Source organism: Kwoniella pini, chromosome 8 (assembly GCF_000512605.2).
Source record: "Kwoniella pini CBS 10737 chromosome 8, complete sequence".
NCBI lineage: Eukaryota > Fungi > Basidiomycota > Tremellomycetes > Tremellales > Cryptococcaceae > Kwoniella > Kwoniella pini.
In genome coordinates this window covers 176,767-196,109 of record NC_091723.1, presented here as the reverse complement: position 1 = coordinate 196,109, position 19,343 = coordinate 176,767, and the positions used below count along the sequence as shown (strand labels likewise).

The following is a 19,343-nucleotide window of genomic DNA, read 5'->3' as shown; positions in this document are numbered from 1 at the left end:
GTGGACCGAACATATTTAACCAAATGAAATGGTTGACAATTTCTATATCATCACAATAAAGCAAATCCTTTTCATGCAAATTACCTTCCCTCCATTTGCCTTCTTCGATGTCTATCTTGTTTAGCAGTCATTTCATGATGTTCTCCCATATTATCGAGTCTATACATTGACGTATAAATTGAGCTAACGGAATACTCAAAGATGTAGACCAAAAAGACTTACTGAGTAGGCAATTCCATTGGTGGTTCTTCAGATACGAAATAAGTAGTTTTCATAGCTTGTTCTGCAGAAAGTCTTTTAGAAGGATCAAAATGAAGTAAACCTTGTACTAAATCAAGAGCATCGGGTGAGAGCCATCTAATTACAAAAAAAGGAACATCAGTCGAAGAAAATGGAATTTATCGTATAGCAAGTAGTATATACTTTGTACTCACTTTTCAAATGTACTTTTGAATTTTGATTCGATAATTTCTTTAGGTTTAACTAATTCATACCATGGTAATTCTTTTACTCCTGGCCATTGTGATTCTTTTGGTGTACCCATTATATTGTAAATGACTTCAAGTTGATTTATCTCATCACTTCCTTGAAATATTGGTTTAGTAAGGAAAATTTCAAGTATTATACAACTTGATACAATAATCAATTGATAATCAGCATAGTAAATGATGGAAATCAATCTAAGAAAGAGTACATACCCTGCAGACCACATATCAACTTCACTTTTATATCTAGTTTCACCCATTAACAATTCAGGAGATCTATACCAAAGTGTAATTACACGATTCGTATAATCATCTTTACGATGATTAAATTTATTTGAATATAATCTTGCTAATCCAAAATCTGCTAATTTTAATTCGCCTTTTGAAGTTAATAAAATATTTGATCCTTTCATATCTCTATGTAAAATATTTTTTAAATGTAAATATTTTAAACCATCTAACATTTGATAAGATAATGATTTTATATTTCCAAGTGAAAATTTAAGTGTTGGATGTGATAATAAACCTGTTAAATCATGTTCCATATATTCAAATACCATATGTACGTTTCCTAATATTTTGAAAAAAAAAAGTTGAATAAATCAGCATTTCCACTTTCCTTCATCTAATTTGCCTATAAACCAAAAATTCTCACTTACCTTTCGAAACCATAATTTCTAATAATCTAACCACATTGACATGCTTCAAACCCTGTAAAAGCTTGATTTCCCTCATAGCAGTAACAGGGAATCCATCTTTTTCACCTTCCAATCTGATTTTCTTGAGAGCAACTAAATTACCCGTATCGGTATTCAAAGCTTTATATACTTTACCATAAGTACCTTCTCCGACATGTGACAGAAGAGTATACATTTCACCAGAAGTTGTAGGTCTGAACGCTGAAGATGTGATAGGCGGTTTGTCAGGCTGAGAAACCTTAGTAGGTATGTCAGTGATTTGATTTAATTGTGATTGGGCTAGTTGAGATTGGATAGATTGTAGTTGTTCCGATGTAGGTAATTGGAGACTCTGATTTGATTGGATTGGTTGAGCTTGAGCTTGAGCTTGAGTTTGAGTTTGTTTCGGAGGTTGAGAAGGATAATTGCTCGGAGGATCAATTAAAGAAGATTCATTACTTTCTGATGGACGAGGCATCTGTGCGTTGATTGACATAGCACCATTACTATTACCATTGGCACTGTAAGATGACCCCCGCAATGGATCATCAGTCTCTCGAGCAGCCGTTTGAGGTGTCCATCTGCTCTGGATGACAGGTATATCATTGACACCACCAGGACCATTGTTGGGGATATTATCGCTTAGTCTTCTATCCCTATCTCTAAAATGACGTATTTCAGAATCGAATCTTCCTCCATTTCCAAAGCTTGAATCTATTTCGTTCTGTTGACTGTATCTTGGCCCGTTGTCCCTAGTAGAATTCCTGCCTCTGTCACGTTCGGATCTGAAATCTCTATTTCTATCCCCATCTCGTTCCCAATCTCTGCTATCCATTTGATGTCTGCTTCTCGCACCTGATTCATCATCCTTTCTTGTATTTAATGTATTCGTTGGAACGGCCATATCTTGCTTGCGCTTCAGAAGAACTTCCACTTGATCGAGCTCAAAAGCAGAGGGTTCCCTACCAAAGTAATGTACTAAGAAATTCTCGATGGGAGGTTGCATGTTCTGATCGAACCAAGATGTGAAGGCAGCTTGAATATAAGGAGCGACTGTCTGAGTTGGAGTCTGGACGGTAGGCGTATCGGCCGAAGAAAGGCGGTCGATGGAGATAGTCGATCTGGTCGGTGAGTACTGTTGAGCCTGAGGATAGGGTTCTTGTTTGGTGGGTGAGTTAGGTCTTTCAAATAGGTTTTGAATAGTCTTAGAAGGTGATATCGATTTCCAGCCTTTCTTAGGACTCGCATTGAATGAGATCTTGATTGAGCCTGTAGCGAGAGATTGAGGTTCTGCTTGTGTAGCAGGCGCAATACCGCTATTGCTCGGTATCGTCTGCGTAGGGAATACTCTTTGCGTGAGCTGCTGAGGCTGGACGAACGAGTCGGGCGGATTACTAGTGAATGCCAGGGAAGGTTGGTCTAATGTTGAAGCAGACCGAGTGGGTGGTGAATCATACGGTAATGCATCGTCCATTTGTGGAGCGATTTTAGTTGGATATGGCGATTGAGACGGGTAAGGCGGGAAGTCTTGTCTATTTTGCAACGGATGAGGATTCTCATTTTGGCTTTGGCGGTCACGAGGCGGTTCCGACGAGTAAGGGTATGAACGTTCTTGAACTTCACGAGATCGATCAGAGTCATCGTTCCTTGCCCAAGCTCTTGATGGCGGAGATCGATCTTCCCGCCGACTCCATGACCTCGCATTGCCACCAGACATAAAAGTTTGGCCTTGTGGTGGTAGAGGTGCACGGCGATTGGCTGGGGAAGTAGGTCTAACCCGAGGTGGAGGAGGTGGACTTCTTTCGCGATCATAACTCTGCCGATGATCAGAAGCTGATGGCTCGGGAGAGCGACGATGGGATTTAGCCCACCGATTGATTGGCGATGGTGATCGTGAGTCCTGACGAGAGATAGGGGACATCTCTCTTTGACGTTTGGCATCGTTTTGCCGAGGTGAAGACGGTGCGCGTTTTCGTTCATTGGACTGGGGTGATGAAGGTCGAGAACGATCTTGATCTTTACCTCCAACTCCATAATCCGGACTTTCTCTGGCACCTCTTCCTGCAGCTTTGATATCTGATCTAGACCCGTAATCCGGGCTGGAACGGCTTGCTGTCTGATCTCGTCCAGGTTGATCCCCATAATCCGGACTCGCTCTTCTACCTCTTCCATTAATACTAGATCCAGAACCATAATCCGGACTATCCCTTCTGGAATTCTTTCTAGGTCCGCTATCTCTGTTATTCCGATTATTTTGATATACTCCTGTCCAGAATCCTTCTTTCTTTGCATTTTCAAGTTTGACATCTCTTCTATCGTTCTGAGTATGGGATGTAGTAGCCTCCCGATCTTTTTCAGATACTTTAGCTTTCCAAGCAGCCCATGATCTATCACCGTTTCCTTGATTGTCATCATTTTCGTTGTTACTTAATCTTCGATTATTTCTATCATCATCTCTTGATTTATTTTTATCCCTATCTCTACCTTGATTGTTTCGACCATTTCCATTACGATCAAATTCTCTCCTTCTATCTGACCAACCTTTATTATCACTTTCGTCTTGCCGTGAATTATTTTGTACTTTTTTATTCCAAGCGGCCCAAGATCTTTCTTGACCTTGCCCGGCGCCACTTCGTCCAGTAACGAAATTTTTTCTTCGTTTATTATTATTATAATCGTTACCTCTATCAAAATCCCTTCTCCTACCAAAATCCCTCCTGGAATCACCTTCATCAGTATCTATATCTAAATTTCTTCCTCTATCCTTATCATATCCTCTCGAGCTAGTTGGACTACCATCCCTTCTACTTCTACTTGCAGGTGATCTGGACATTTCTCTACCAAGATTACTGAGAGGGTTATTTGATTCTGTAGGTCCCGATGAGGGATTTGACCATGCATTCTTATTTGATGGTCCCGTCGGTGGATTGGAGTTTGAATGCGCCCACGAAGATGTCGAAGTCGAAGCGGAAGTCGAGGGTTGACCAGGTCTCCAAGATTCCCTTTTGACTGGCATATGCCCTTGATTTGGTCTGTTGAACGAATTTGAATTTGAGCTTGACGAAGAAGCTGAAGGAGGCTCGTAAGAAGGCATGGGAGGTGATAAAGGACGAGATATGGAATATGAATGCGATCTATCTGACATCGTGAATTGATTTAATATGCTTATGCTATGTTGAGGTCCAAGATACTATGGTGCTGAAAAAGTCAAATCCGGTTGTGGTTATGCTGGTTATCCTACAAATCGGAATTGAATCAGCTTTTCAGCGGACTATTTAATACAGTAATACTAACCATGCTATGACACCATCACTATGGTATACTTGCTATGCTGCCACGTTCATGGGCCAGACAACTTCTCTTCTGAGTATCATATGTAGGATAATGCTGTCACCATCCATTATCGTCTGCTCATCACTCATTCATCTCGGACATACAATCTAAGGATATCGTTGCCACGTGATACATCCTATCGGAGTAACCCATATAATCTGGGCGCATCTATCAATCCCAATTTTCAGTGACCCCCACGGTCAGCCCTCTTCCTACGATGCGACTGTGCCCTATGCAATCCACTACACGGGAGAACCTTGTATGCATTTGGTGTGTCGATACTCACTTTGGATAAAGTTTGGTTCTCAATATCCTGCAGAAGAGGTATAGGTAGTCCTCCAAATGCGACGCGTCGCGTGGCGCAGATGGCCGAACATCATGCAAAGTAAAAGTAAAATTAATGCTCCCTGATGATTTGTAAACTCCACTTATGTATGCTATTTCCTGCTCAGAGCCTGTCGATGTCCAGTGACACCTATGATCCGCTCATAACTAGCGACGTGGCGGTCATGAGAGCTCTGGTCTGAAGGAATGCATCGAAATGTAACTTTTGACGAAGTAGAAGTCATGTTATGAAACGCCACAAAAACGCCCGAGCTGATACCAGACAAGTTACTTACTTACAGTTGTTTACCCTGAACCATACAAATTCACCTCATACTCTAATTACATCCATCAATCATCCATTTACGACAAAGATATACAATAAATAACAAATCATTCTCATAGGTCAAGACAACAGCAATCAACGAACATAATACGACCTCGATAATAAACGAAAATAAAATAAATATTTACGCATTTCGAAATTAACGCTCAATTATCACGATAAAATCACGAATCGAATAACAAAGACTCCTCTCCAACTTCCATTCGCGGAATTCCTCTAATCTATAGTAAGAGTCTGATATAGGTGTATCGATCATGCCACCTTCTGGTCCGAGGTCAAGAACCGCTGCATCAGGATCACAACCTAGTGGAAGAGCGCCACCAAGTACAAATCAGCGAAATGAAGTCTTTGAGAATATATTTGGAAGACCTGCGGGTGGACATCACTTAGGGCAAGGTCCTGTTCCATCATCTCATCATGCACCTTCCAGCTCTGGTCCTTCACATTTACACCCATCTTATGCACCTCAAGCTCTACCCTCGGGATATTTGAATTCTGCTCAACCATCTTATCCACCAGGTACACCGTATGGTGCCCATCCTGCTCCTAGGCAACAAATACCGCCGCAACATTCATATCAACCACCCGCAAACTCGAATGGAGGGATGTATACTGGGACGTATGATCCTTCGAATGGGACTGGTCATGGTAATGGGACGTATGGAAGGAAAGTAAGTCATGGTTATGCTTCTGATGCTTATGGCGTTCCGGTGAGTGTATGAGTGATTTCCAACGAATGATCCCCTGTAATCTCGCTTTTGATCCCCCTGCACAATTGCACATCTTAGTGACACTCGCTGACTTTTGCCCTTGCTCGTGCAGGCTGGAGATATTCCTGATCGTAGAGCTTCCCTGGCTCCTTCGGCTTATTCAACGACCTCATCTGCGTCCTACTACTCTCCAAATCCGGATAGCGTTTCACCCCCTCCACCACGGACGAATCGACTTCCTTCCAATCCCAATGCAATATTCCCTGTGCCTGCTCCTTCACATAGCGGTCGAATACCATCTGGATCGGGCCCTGGACCAATAAGGCAACAAGGCTTGACCCCCGCTCAAGCTTATCAAGCATCAACATCACAAAGCTACAATAATGGAAATGCTAATTTGTCATCGCCTGCATCAAGCGTATTCCCTCATCGAGTCGCTTCTCCTGCACCACCTGTTCCCAACCCCAAATCGGACTCCCCAGCTTCTTTTGCTTCGTCAACTCAAACTACATCATCGCGGATACCAACATCTACCTCAACAACATCATTCAATAAACCTTTGTCACAATATCAGCAGTCTCCACCTCCGCCTCCCTTGCCAAAAACTGCTTATGCAGGGATAGATGAGAATGATAGATATACTTCTGGCGGATCAGGGACGGATCATATAGGTCAAGCGTTGGGCAAAATGGCTTTCGAAACTTCACCTCAGAGAGGTCTTTTAGATGATTTTGGACTGTCTAGTAGTGCGGGCAGTAACTCTAATCAGGATTATTTCCGTGAGTCCTCACGTGCGCAACCTCTTTGCGCCTACTGACAGACTTGATCCTCTTCAATCGTGCAGAGCGCCATCCAGACCCACATGCTCCGCCTATACCGCCCAAAGCTGAGCAACGCCATAGCTCGTTTTCAAGCAATTCTGGTCCTTCCATGCACAAGAGAATGGCGTCGGATTCGTCTGTGAATAGCAGCGTGTATACCACGACTGCTGGGAGGGCGCATATGACGTGAGCATGGCATCGCAAAGGGATATTAATCCTTGGTCTTGTGCTAACCTGCCTCCAAAATAGCCCGCTGTCCCAGATCGAGCCATCGGCAAGCGTATATGAGTCTTACAGCTCGCCGACCACGCCCACAGGATCAGAGTCCGGCTTCGCAGCTCATGCACAAAGACGATTATCAGGACGCAAATCTATGGATTCGACTGTTTCCCTTCCCCTTCCAACAGCAGACTCCCCTTTGCCTCCAGGGGCTGCACCATCAGCTACGACTTTCGATAACCGGGCGTTGTCTTTCTCGGGATCCTCGTCAAATAGGAAAGACGTAGTAAAATCGATGAGGGCGGAAAGTATCGGCCATGGCTCTCAACGGAGATCAAATCCTACCAATGCTCCGCCTTCATCTTTCTCTTTCCCCACTCCTTTATCTTCTCAACGATCTCTTTCTGGGACACTCACTCGAAGCACGTCCACAGCAAGAGCAGCAATCCTTCAAACCCTCCCTCCGGTTTACCCTGCAATGTTGTCCCAAGTCGCAGATGCGTTCAAGAAGTTGTTAATTCTCAGCGAATTGATCAAAGATGGAATAACGTATAAAGATTCGTTTGATGGGAGGACAGCAGTAGGAATAATAGCGGATATCATAAAGACACCTGACAGGAATTTAGCGTTATTGTTGGGAAGAGCATTGGATAATCAGAAATTTTTCCATGACGTGACGTATGATCACCGACTTCGAGATAACCCTCACGAAATATATCAATTTAAAGAAAGGCTGACTGCTGCCCCGTTCATGGGAAATGCAGCTCAGGATAGTCCTTCATCCGAGCATGCTGGTCTTGGACGAACGTCTTCGGTCGGGAGTACCAATCTTCGTGGGATGAGTATGACAAGACCACCAATAGGTGGACAAGGGAATTCGGATTCAGGTTCAATGAATAATACTTCAGATGGAGGACATCATACTCAAACAACACCGGCTACTTCAACAACGACTTTAGCTTCACCTAAATCAATGACGAAATCGCATATTTGGGATAACATGCCTGCGACTAGTGAAAAAACTCAGGTGGAAGATGAATCAGAAGATGATCTGCCTGTTGGAGTTTTCACCCTTTTGACAGATTGTTACTCGCCTACTTGTTCAAGAGAGAGACTATGTTATAGTATCAATTGTCCTAGAAGGTTGGAACAGATGAAGACGTTGAATATGAAGCCACAAGGTGGACTTTCTAGGAAGTTGAGTCAAGAGAGTATAGTCGATGTCAAGGTAGGTCGGAATCGACATTACACATTCGATTCGTGAAAACTGACCCGAGCGGAACTGCAACGCTGACGAATATTCTGAAAACATAGGAAACCGGCACACTTTGGATCCATTCTGTCTCTCAGGAGATCTTAGATAGCGTGGATGATACAGAGAAGAAAAGACAGGAAGCCATCAACGAGGTCATATACACTGAAAGGGATTTCGTTAGGGATTTGGAATATCTACGAGATGTGAGTGGTCTATCTCTTCTATCGGAACCACTAATGCCGCAATATCTGAAAGGGTGGAGACTGATTTGATGATGTGTTTACAGTCATGGGTCAAGCCCCTCCGAACATCGGACGTTATCGACCTGAAAAGAAGGGATGATTTCGTCAGGCAGGTATTCTGGAATGTACATGATGTGTTAAGTGTCAACCAAGTTTTAGCTGAGAAGTTGACAAAAAGGCAAAAGAAAGAACCAGTAGTTAGTGGAGTTGGAGATTTATTTTTAGAAAGAGTACCATTATTTGAACCATTTGTGGTTTATGGTTCACATCAATTATTTGGAAAATATGAATTTGAAAAAGAAAAAACCGCAAATCCACAGTTCCAAAAATTCGTGGATGAAACAGAACGTAAACCTGAATCAAGAAAACTTGAATTGAATGGATATTTAACTAAACCTACAACTCGTCTTGGTAGATATCCACTCTTACTGGAAGCTGTTTTAAAATATACACCTGAAGATCATCCTGATAAGAAAATTCTACCTGAAGTAATTAAGTTAGTCAGAGGCTTCTTAACTAAAGTGAATATTGAAAGTGGGAAATCAGAGAACATATTTGAGTTGGCTCAGATCGAACAGAGTCTAGTATTTAGGCCGGGAGAACATATTGTGAGTGTCGGGTTTGCCTAATAAACTTCACTACAGATTGTTCGATTATCACGATCGTGGCTAACATTATTTATCCCCTACAGGATCTTCGACTCCGAGATAAATCCCGTGAACTTGTTCATAAAGGCCCTTTGAAACGACGTGGTGGAAATAGAGAAGAGATTGCAGATCTACTTGGTTTCCTGTTTGATCACGCTTTTTTACTTGTAAAACCTAAATGGGTTCAAAAGTCTGAGCAGTACAAGGTGTATCGAAGAGTGAGTCCGGTCCTTCGGTGTTTATGTTCAAGAGAGCTAATTGATGATCGACGTGACAGCCTATCCCCCTTGAATTGCTAGTCCTCGTCACACCGGACGATTCGTACAACTCCTCAAAACTCTCAGCTTCTCGAGCAGCTACTAAACTCATGCCTCGTCAATCCACCACATCAAGTATAACTGGAAATTCGAAGGTGACATCCCTTACTAACCCTCCAAAACCAGAATCGAAACATGGTTTCTCACTTACAGTAATACATCTAGGTAAAAAGGGATACTCAATGCAGCTTTGGGTGGATACTTATATGTCGCGAAAGAAATGGCTTGAATCTATTGACAAACAACAGACCATCCTCAGAGAACGAAGTTGCGTCTTCGTCAGCGAGACTATTACCGAAGGGGGAAGTTCATTTACTGGAGGTGGGCTGAGAAAGGTCAACTGTGTTAGTCCGTATGGTGAGTATGGCTTTCTTCGTTTTGACCGTGTTACTTGTATTCTTTGTTTTGAAACCAGACCGGAATCGAGCTGATCAACCCGATTTAGACATGGGCCACAGGATGATATACGGTACAGACGAAGGGGTATATTTTTCCAATCTACGAGACGACAAATTACGCGAGCCAATCAAGGTCATTAACCTATTAGACGTAACTCAAGTGGACGTGATTGAAGAATTTCAATTACTCATCGTACTACACGAAAGATGCGTTACCACCTTCCCATTAGATTGTCTTGATCCGAATGATGCCAATGCGGCTCTGAAACGAGGAAAGAGAATATCAAGTCATACAAGTTTCATAAAATCAGGCGTATGTTTAGGTAAAACTCTGATAGCAATCGTCAAATCATCTACCCTTAGTTCTACAATAAAAGTCATGGAACCCATAGATCAAAGTATGAGAGGTAAAAAAGCTCCAGGTGGATTCATGAAAAGGTTAAATGGACGTGATGATGCTTTAAAACTTTTCAAAGTGGGTTCGAAATCGTTCTTATGGTGTTTCTAGGACTAATGTCAGCCGATAGGAATTTTACATCCCCACTGAATCATCTAGCGTTCATTTTCTCAAAACCAAACTTTGTGTAGGATGTACTAAAGGTTTCGAAATTGTTGATCTTGAAACTCTTGATATGCAAGGTTTACTTGATCCTTCAGATGCTAGTTTAGACTTTGTCCTTAAGAGGGATAATGTTAGACCTATCGCTATTTATAGGATAGAAGAGGATTTCTTGCTCTGCTACGATGGTGAGTTGGCTCTTCGTCCTAGGAGCCTCAGGACATGCATTTGGAAGACATTGGATTTACTGGATATCGCTGACATGTCCAATCTCGCAGAGTTCGCCTTCTACGTGAACAAGAACGGTTGGAGATCAAGACCTAAATGGGCCATCGTATGGGAGGGTCTTCCAACTGCTTTTGGTGAGTTCACCATAATCTATCTTAAGTCATTAATAACCGAGCTGACCAACAAATTCAACCACAGCACTTCAATACCCCTATGTGGTTGCATTCGAACCAACATTCATCGAAGTACACCACGTCGAAACGGGTCACTTGGTGCAGATTATTCCCGGATCAAATATTCAATGTCTATTCGCTGATACTCCACCATCGAGAGTCAATGCTCCTGTACCTGTTCAACCTAATCGAGGACTAATGTATCCTCCTCAAACCAATAATCCATATGGTAGACCACCTCCATTATCATCTCAATCACTTCATCAACCTCAGTCTCAACAAGGTTATTTCCCACCTCAACCACCTCCTGGACAAGCTGGATTCAGACCTCGTCCACCTTTCGGAAATATGCCCCCTCCTCAAGGTGTTGGAATGATGGTACCTAGATTCGCAAGACAACAAGTCATTTTCACATCTGATGATTCACATGTTCAATTCCTTAAATTTCCTTCACCTCAAGGTCCCCAACAAAGGCCAGGTGGAGGTGCAGGCCAAGTCGTAAGTAGTGGACATAGTATAAGAGGATCTCATTAAGGGGTTCTATTTCATTGAATTACTTCTTGTAGCTTCTTTTGATGTCAGGTGTGTTGTAAGATCGACATCGATTCTTTATATAACATGATTTGAAGGAAGTATGGGCTTAGTAGTAACGAAGCGAATGATACACGATATACAATGCACATGTCATTCACGACGATTTCCATATTAAAATTTCGACCATCTGCATAATCTGATGACATAAGTATAATATGGTTCATGAAGAGAGGGTTATATACTTGTAATGCTGGGTATATTTGATGTCTAAAGTAGAGTATTATCTAAGACCAACTACGATCGGTCATGAATCGGCGATTACTTGTGAAAAGACAGCGGTTTATCTAACTCAATCGATTTCTTGGAGTGTCCTTAGCTTTAAAGAGTAAAACCAAGTGTACAAGAGTAGTTGATAAATTATGATAATATATCTTTTATTGATTTCTTTTGTCCTATTAATCTAGATCCAATTTCACCTTGAGTTAAACCGTTAAGTCCTATTGAAGGTAATAATTGTTTTAAAGTTCTATTAAAGTGTGATAAATTTGATTTCAACTTGTTCTATCGTATATTATTCTTTAGTTAACAAAACTTATATTGCTTTTTGATAGAAAACAAATTTAACTTACTAAATCATATTCACCTCTTAATCTTTCTAAATCTGATCTTAAGAAATCTAATGTTTCTCGTCGTGCATAAGGATCAGGCAAAGCTATAACAATTACACTCAACACTACAGAATTTCAATTCGAAGATTACCTTAATGAGAATTAAACTCACGCCGTGTAGCTCTTACTGCTGATCTATAAGCTTGAATCATTTCTGCTCGAACAATGAACTGAAAAAAAAAAAACGACAAGTTCAGCTTGATAATCTGAAAATCGTGATATCACTGACATGCTGCAACGATGGACCTTTCTTCATCTTAGCAAGCATTCGTACCCGTCCGATTTCTTGTATTCGATTCTTCTAATAGCCTTATGTAGTGGGTTTGAGCAAGAAGAAGCAAAAGTCCAATTGTAGATTACGATAATCGACTTTCGAAAACATCGTAAAGTGGAGGTCGATCAGATGACGATGAGGATTAAATACAATAACAACAAAGGTATACTTCTAATCTTTTTTTGGATATGATGAGGACAAAGCATTTGAGAGTCTGATTAGCACCGCCTAGAATTGAAAGACTCTTATATCTCTTCAGATCTACTGCCTTGCTCTACGTGAAATTTCTCGAATTGACCCTCAATCATTGTGGAAATCGAGCGCAAGCTGTAGATTATACCTCGATAGCACGAGATGGATACGTTAAATCACATCGAGCTGGTATGTTAAATCACCTTATACCTGTCTTCTGGAAAATATCATCACTTTGTATCGCATTGACAAATCACTTATAGACTGTTCATCAATCGCAAATACGGCCGGCTTTAAGAGCATTATTATATGCTATTTTCTTTCAGAGGAATACAGATGCTATCGAACCTGATGATTTCGAATTACTTGATTCTCATATTGTGAGTGAATAACTCTTATGCAAGCATTATCTCAAGATCACGCTTCCCACAATGTCTCTGGAATTGTGCCTAACTACATATTGTACAAAGAGCTGTCGATACTAATTTACATCTGTACAGGCAATGTCATCTTCGAATTCATCTCTTGCAACGGAAATTAACGCTAAGATAGAGGAATTCGTTGAAGAGTATTTGGAGGATCCTAAGAATACTGCAGGAGAGATAGCAGTGGTGTTTCTACAGAAGAAACCTAAAAAAGGATGGTTCGCTATTACAGAGGTAAGTAGATCCTCTCCTGATCTCTTACAAACGATCTCTATATGTTGTCTTATATACTTGGATCACATGGCTGATTGGGTTCTCGCAGGAACTGATACCCTGGGAGGAACACCTGATATCCCTACGATGGGATACGAGAACGCTCATACCGCAAGTACTCCAACAGCCTCTATTACAAATAACGACTTTCTGCTTGAATAATAAAGGCAATGTACCTCCTTTAGTAGGCAATTCTGTGAGTAGATATCCATATAGTAGCAATTGATGATCCGCTGATCATGCCATTATCATAGGAAAACAGCAATGTGTCTCATCAAGTATGTATTACCATATAACGAAAGACTGGTGACTACGCTAAGCTGCAGCTGATTTACAATTAATCAATAGATCCTTATAGCTCCTCCTTCACCGACAGAATTATTCTCTCCTTCACCACCTACATACCCTACTAGACTCACATCACCCCCACCAGCTCCATTAACACATACAACACCAGCTACAGCCTTAGCTAGAGATTTGACTACACCTAATATGACAAGTGAAAAGTCGAGTGAAAATGCTATTGTGGGAAGTACGAGACGTGGGCTTTCACCTGCAGCTGGTACGGGTGGTTACCTAGAACAGGCCAAAGATGGCTTGAGAGCCGTGGGAGCGAAGGCAGGCGCAGGTGTAGGCTGGGGCGGAAGAGCTATTGGAGGAGCATTTGGAAGAGGAGGGGAGAAAATGTGAAAGCAGGTATAAGTTGGTTTGAGTAGTCTAAATGTAGCTTGTTTCGGGTCTTGAAGGAAAGACGTAGATCAGGTTGTATTATATAGTTGTATTAACAGAATATGCATATGACTTGTTAAACGCTGGAACTGGAGCATTCCTCAAACTGCCCTATGGAGCATGGGTTCATTCTCTTGCGCATCCCTTGACAGGCTGGAGTGATGGAATATAATTTTGAATTACCTTCTTCTCATTATCTATCAATCTAATTTCCACTTCATCAACGATGGGAAGGCGATACATTTCAGAAAGGAGGGAAATCAACTTACTCCTTAATCAACTCTTCATTCGTTTGATACATTCCGAAATGATCCAATAATCTAATTCTTAACCAATCTCGGGATGAAGCAGCACCTTCAATTGCCGAACCATTAATCAAAATACCGAACAAATTCCTTTTCCAGGTATATAACAGATCAAACTTCTATATCCGGGATGATCACCTATATGTTCAATTACTTTCATACGTTTATAAATGGTTTGAGTAGTACATAAATCATAAATAGCTTTTTCATATGGATATGAATGAGAGTTGAAACTTTGATTGACGGTAGGAATCAAACCTTCTTTATTAGTTTCGAAGTCAGTAAATATTTAAGCCATTTCAACTATGAGCAATTTCTCTATTAGCTATGTACGTAGGCGAGTAGAGTAACAATATTGCAATAATTACCAGATCTTGTCCATTCGGAATTAATCCTCCATGTGATCTCATTCCTTTACATCTCTTCTCTTCATCGGATCTTCAATCTCTTTCATTTCAATCTCATTATCTAAGTTTAATTCACCTCGATGACCAATTCCAACATTTCCATCAGAATGAAAATTGGTGTGATTCTTATTTAAAGGATCAAAAATTCGTTCTTTAGCAATAATTTCAAAATCTCTTCCAGTCAATTCCGAGCAAATCCTATCTAATATAGCAAAGGTGGATTTGAATAAATGAATTTGATCTTCGGTTTGTATTTTACAGGTAATTTGAAAACCTTATTCACCTGTTTAAAATGCCTCAAATTAGACTAACTTGTATTCATGATACAACTTTCGAGATTCAAATTTAAGGGAAGATATACTTCCTATATCGTTTGTATTCAATCCATTATTAAATTATTTATCCCAACTTGGTGGACCTGTCATATGTGTACAGATATCTTCCCTTTTCTCCAAAAGAAATTTTTGGTAAGATAGCTTTAATAGGCGTATCGAGGGTGAATCCGTTCTCAGTCAGAATCGGAACGAGTGAATGTGAAGTGAATGATTTACTGCTGCTTGCTAAAGGTAATCGAATCTGTAATAAGTTCAAGGATCAGTACTATGAATAAGGTATCTTTGACAACGCTCACCAATGTAATCTTAGGTACTTTCTTCTCTATGTCTAAATGTCCAAAGGCTTTGAGATAGTCTTGAGGCTTATCGAGGAAATCATCCTTGTATCGGTATATGACAATTTGACAACCTGGAATTCTGGATGATGCCATTGCATTCTGAATGGTTTATTCCAGTCTGGGCGAGAGCACTATGTATAAATTCTGTTAATGTTGTTGATTAGTAGTAAGCGTAGTCTATAAACAGATCACAACCGTTAACAGCAAAGTGAAAAAGGGACGTTGACGTGAGCGACAGAGAAGTTCGAAGCCCATGTCATCATGAAAGACAAAGGATCTGCAAGTCCACTCATGTCGTCATCAACTCAAACTCTTAAGCTATCATCGTCTGATTCTTAGCTGTCTCCATAAGCAAGTTGGACACATTGTTAAAAATACATGGTGTGACTATGCGTACAACTTTGTTTACGATCCTGAATCTTCTTGCCTATACCTAATGACCATCCATACTTGTCAAAGGTCTCATCTACCACCCATCTCCACTTAATTTGCCTAGTAAAACCGCATATTCCTTGGCTAATTCTCCTCCTCGATTCGTCTTCGATAAATAATTGATCAGAGCTTTGGCAACATCTCTCTTGTTCAAGCCTACTACCGTATCAGCCCAGTCACTCGGTTGTGTTGTTCTATCCGCATGTTCAGATCAGCTATGCTCTTTGGTCTACAAAACGGTCGAGGAAAACGTAACTTACTTGTAAATCGGACCTATGAGCTCTCTCAACACTTCTTCAGCCCTTTCTAAAAAACCTTCGTTGCCTAAGTAATTTATGTACGCTGAGATGAACTCTTGGTACCCTTCCTTGGACTCTAATAAGGTAGCAGCAGCAATTCGGACTTCATGATGACTCATGGTCATACTCTCCGTCCACCATTCTCCCCCGTTGTCTCGCCTCTTGCCCTTCCACAAAGATCTTGTCATGCTTTCAATATCACCTACAATACCTGTCGAAGTCGTAGTGAGTGGACTTGATGAGTTCTGGTGAGTTGAGGAGATGGTAATCCAGTCTGATAAGGAATTGTCATATGCGTATGCAGCTGGTTGTGACGTGATGATGATCGGGACACCATTAGGTTGGATGAGACATTGCTTGATCTCGATATTCGAGGATGTTGAGGAGTCGTCCAATAAATGCGAGATGGATACGGATGAGATCAGGGCTTTGCTGGACCTGGTATCGCTATTGTAGGCTTTAGTACACAATTAGATACGAGATGAGAAGAAACGGCTCACATGACTCGAATCTGACAATCGGATGTGACCACCAATAACTTGTCTTCGCTGGCTTGAAGTTCGTAGATAACCGAGCCGAGTCTAAGAGTAGATAATCTGCTAGCTCGCATTAGCAAATATCTCTTCATGCAGAGAAGCAACTCACCGTCGACCAGCGGGAGAATACACGACAACGCTGCCGTCCTCGTGAGCAGCTGCACAGACCTTGTTTGTGACAGCAAGCGCGAGCACGGATGAAGACGCGTAATCGACCCATCGTCCTTGATTATCTTTGACGAATGAGATCTTAGTGAGACCATCTGGAGAGTGAGAGTTTTGTGCTTGGAAATATGCTGAACCTTCTTCCTGAGATAAAGCAGCGCGAACAACGGATTGAATTTGCGGGACAGGCAACTGTCTTTGAGAGGATGTTGATCCACCTTGTACAGATACCCTTGGCGCTCTAAGCACTTCCACTGGATGATTATCGTTTTGCGCAGTGGACATTAGTCGACCCCTGACTGCTCTTGCGTCATCTTCTCCAAACACAGCTTTTCTCTTTGATCCGGCTCTACCAGGCGAATCACCGTTTGCGGTGTTGTTCGAAAAGGCATTTCGAGCGTCCTCGAACATTTGAGCAGTAGAAGCTTGATGACCGTTCGAACCTCCAAATGCTTGTATAGGAGCTGCGAATGGATCATTGGTGGCAGGGTGAATGGATCGGGAGGTGGAAGCCGGATTTGATAAGTCCACGCGACGATTGGCGCTATTTTTCTTTCTCGGTTGTAACACGTTGACAACGGTGCTACTTGGTGCTGCTGAAGCGCCAAATGAGTTAGTGATGGATAATGGAGGCTGGATAGATGCGGCTCGGGTGAGACCTCGCTTGGGTTTGTACTCGTACTCATCGAGGATCTTCTGGGTTAGTTCAGGTTGACCAAGTTCCGGGAGTTCCACAGGGTAGAATGATACAGCACAAATTGAGCCATCTGCGGAACAAGCATAGAGATTGTACCCGTCGTTGGACCTTCGAAGCACTTCATCAGCCAAGATCACATGGCTCTTGTCGCAGGAAGGATAGCTCACCAACACATATCCAGTAAATCTCGACCGAATACCTCTTTCAACACCACCAGCGGCTTATGCAACGTGTTTCTCCAAATTGATATACTAAAGTCGTTGGCACCCAGGGCTAACATGCAAGAAGCAGTCGCTCGGCCTGGTTGATCTTCTTTGCGGAAAAATAAACGTGGGTTGAAGGCCTGCAACCGATGTTCAGAATGAGTACACTGCAAGAAGTGAAGGGTAGGTTGACTCACCGCCACTTGAATGGTGTTCTCATGGCCCACAAAGGAGATATCCGAGTTCCAACCTTCTCGGTCGATCACGGCGGCTACGAAGACTGGACCGTTCATAGCGTTCGACGCAGCGATGAACGCTCCATCAGGCGACCAACTTCAACTTCTAGTCAGCTTCTAGCCGGCGATAATTCAAGCGAAAGACACACCTCAATCTTCGGAAAAAGGTGCTCTGAGGAGAAGTCTCGAAAGGCTGAGAGACACTTTGAACGAGCGACCAATCTTCTGTATTCCATATTTTGACTGTTTTGTCATCAGACTGAGAGGATGATTAGCATGAGATGTTGCAAAATACGAACAGGACTTACTTGAGTAGCTAAGTAATTACCAACAGGATCCCAGCAGACACCTTTGACGAACCCCTGATGCAGATCAAGCTTCCTTAATCGCTCTGTGTCATAAGAATATTCAGCTGCGTTGCACAATGGAAAGCGGTGGGGCAGCTGACCGAATGTATTACCATCCCAGATCCAGACTTTACTATCCAGGCCTACTGAAGCTAACATGCTGTCATCTCGCGACCATGCCAGATCCACGACATCTGGCCGCTTGAAGAGTCAGCTATACGAGCTACTCTCCGCAACGGAAGATGACTGACCCGCGACGTGCCCCACTAAACGAGTAAGAGCCTTCCAATTCTCATGATTGACTTCCTCGGACCCCCACAGTCTCCCTGCACCTTCGCTAATTGGCAAAATCAATCAAAAGGCACCTAATGGGGTAGCGAATGACGTACGGATCTATACCCCAGATCATGCAGACCGTATCATCAGATCCTGTTGCAAGAAATCGTCCGTGATGAGCCCAGCGCACCGACAATACGGGTCCTGCGAATTTGTATCAATAAGGTCTACATATTGTTTCATAGTGTTTCAGATTTACCTGTATGAGCCGCCATCGTGCACAGAAGCTTGTGATTCGCTTCATCCTTCTCAGCACCCTCGTCTAAGATTGGTAAAGTAGACCAAATTTTGACTTTATTATCTGTTATGAAGGATGGATCAGCTAGGCTGGTCCATTATCTCTCGCGACTCAACTGAAGAGCTCTGATTCATCATTGAGTGACTATAATGCTGCCTTACTCACCTAGTCCACCCGTAGCTATTCTCGTTGAATCAGGATGAACTGATATACTATAAATGGGACATCTTCCCTTCTTTTCACCAACTATTATCAAGACCTGTCGTCAGCTCGGCCTGCTTATGTCTAACATTGATCCGTGAGCTGACCTGAGTGCTCGACCCAGCTTGGTTTTGTCACTCTCATTCTGAGGTTGGTATCGCCATGCAAATACAAGAGCGATAAGGAAAGAAGTAAGAAGAGAATGGGTAATGATGGTGAAATTGTCAACATTATTCAATCTGGACGCGTTCCTCGTTTAATTTACCCGGTACGCACGGTCCATGCTTATGCCATGAACAGATCACGTGATCGATCCTATGGTGTGCTGGTATCTTTATGTGTATGGACTATAAGTGTATTGATCAAGATGCATAAAATTGTACCTATAATATATATATATATATATACGTGTAATGAGTGGACAGAATGCCCTTTAATC

General features: G+C 42.1%; 6 protein-coding genes across 6 annotated transcripts; 2 read left to right on the top strand and 4 right to left on the bottom strand.

Moving 5' to 3' along the window:
• Positions 1-80: 80 nt before the first annotated feature.
• On the bottom strand, positions 81-4,307 carry I206_105824 (uncharacterized protein; the record flags this gene model as incomplete). The annotated part of the gene is made up of 5 exons (XM_019156374.1): positions 81-159; positions 223-357; positions 435-629; positions 699-1,056; positions 1,145-4,307. The coding sequence occupies 5 exons, from the start codon at positions 4,305-4,307 to the stop codon at positions 81-83; spliced, it is 3,930 nt and encodes a 1,309-aa protein (XP_019010176.1).
• A 1,112-nt stretch (positions 4,308-5,419) lies between these two features.
• Positions 5,420-11,268, top strand: I206_105823 (uncharacterized protein; the record flags this gene model as incomplete). The annotated part of the gene is made up of 12 exons (XM_019156373.1): positions 5,420-5,875; positions 5,988-6,654; positions 6,720-6,882; positions 6,946-8,143; positions 8,230-8,373; positions 8,457-9,020; positions 9,104-9,277; positions 9,337-9,733; positions 9,822-10,249; positions 10,302-10,521; positions 10,612-10,695; positions 10,760-11,268. The coding sequence occupies 12 exons, from the start codon at positions 5,420-5,422 to the stop codon at positions 11,266-11,268; spliced, it is 5,004 nt and encodes a 1,667-aa protein (XP_019010175.1).
• Positions 11,269-11,685: 417 nt separating this feature from the next.
• Positions 11,686-12,192, bottom strand: I206_105822 (uncharacterized protein; the record flags this gene model as incomplete). Its single annotated transcript, XM_019156372.1, has 4 exons — positions 11,686-11,829; positions 11,898-11,980; positions 12,049-12,106; positions 12,166-12,192. 4 exons carry the CDS (start codon positions 12,190-12,192, stop codon positions 11,686-11,688), a joined length of 312 nt encoding a protein of 103 aa, XP_019010174.1.
• A 372-nt stretch (positions 12,193-12,564) lies between these two features.
• Positions 12,565-13,790, top strand: I206_105821 (uncharacterized protein; the record flags this gene model as incomplete). The annotated part of the gene is made up of 6 exons (XM_019156371.2): positions 12,565-12,591; positions 12,666-12,782; positions 12,903-13,061; positions 13,150-13,296; positions 13,355-13,378; positions 13,449-13,790. The coding sequence occupies 6 exons, from the start codon at positions 12,565-12,567 to the stop codon at positions 13,788-13,790; spliced, it is 816 nt and encodes a 271-aa protein (XP_019010173.2).
• Positions 13,791-14,940: 1,150 nt separating this feature from the next.
• Positions 14,941-15,307, bottom strand: I206_105820 (uncharacterized protein; the record flags this gene model as incomplete). The annotated part of the gene is made up of 2 exons (XM_019156370.1): positions 14,941-15,117; positions 15,173-15,307. The coding sequence occupies 2 exons, from the start codon at positions 15,305-15,307 to the stop codon at positions 14,941-14,943; spliced, it is 312 nt and encodes a 103-aa protein (XP_019010172.1).
• Positions 15,308-15,680: 373 nt separating this feature from the next.
• On the bottom strand, positions 15,681-19,048 carry I206_105819 (uncharacterized protein; the record flags this gene model as incomplete). The annotated part of the gene is made up of 14 exons (XM_070203196.1): positions 15,681-15,840; positions 15,907-16,392; positions 16,446-16,541; positions 16,591-17,451; positions 17,511-17,686; positions 17,744-17,879; positions 17,932-18,041; positions 18,091-18,173; positions 18,231-18,323; positions 18,381-18,466; positions 18,519-18,609; positions 18,665-18,766; positions 18,869-18,949; positions 19,012-19,048. The coding sequence occupies 14 exons, from the start codon at positions 19,046-19,048 to the stop codon at positions 15,681-15,683; spliced, it is 2,598 nt and encodes an 865-aa protein (XP_070059297.1).
• Between the last annotated feature and the right edge of the window lie 295 nt (positions 19,049-19,343).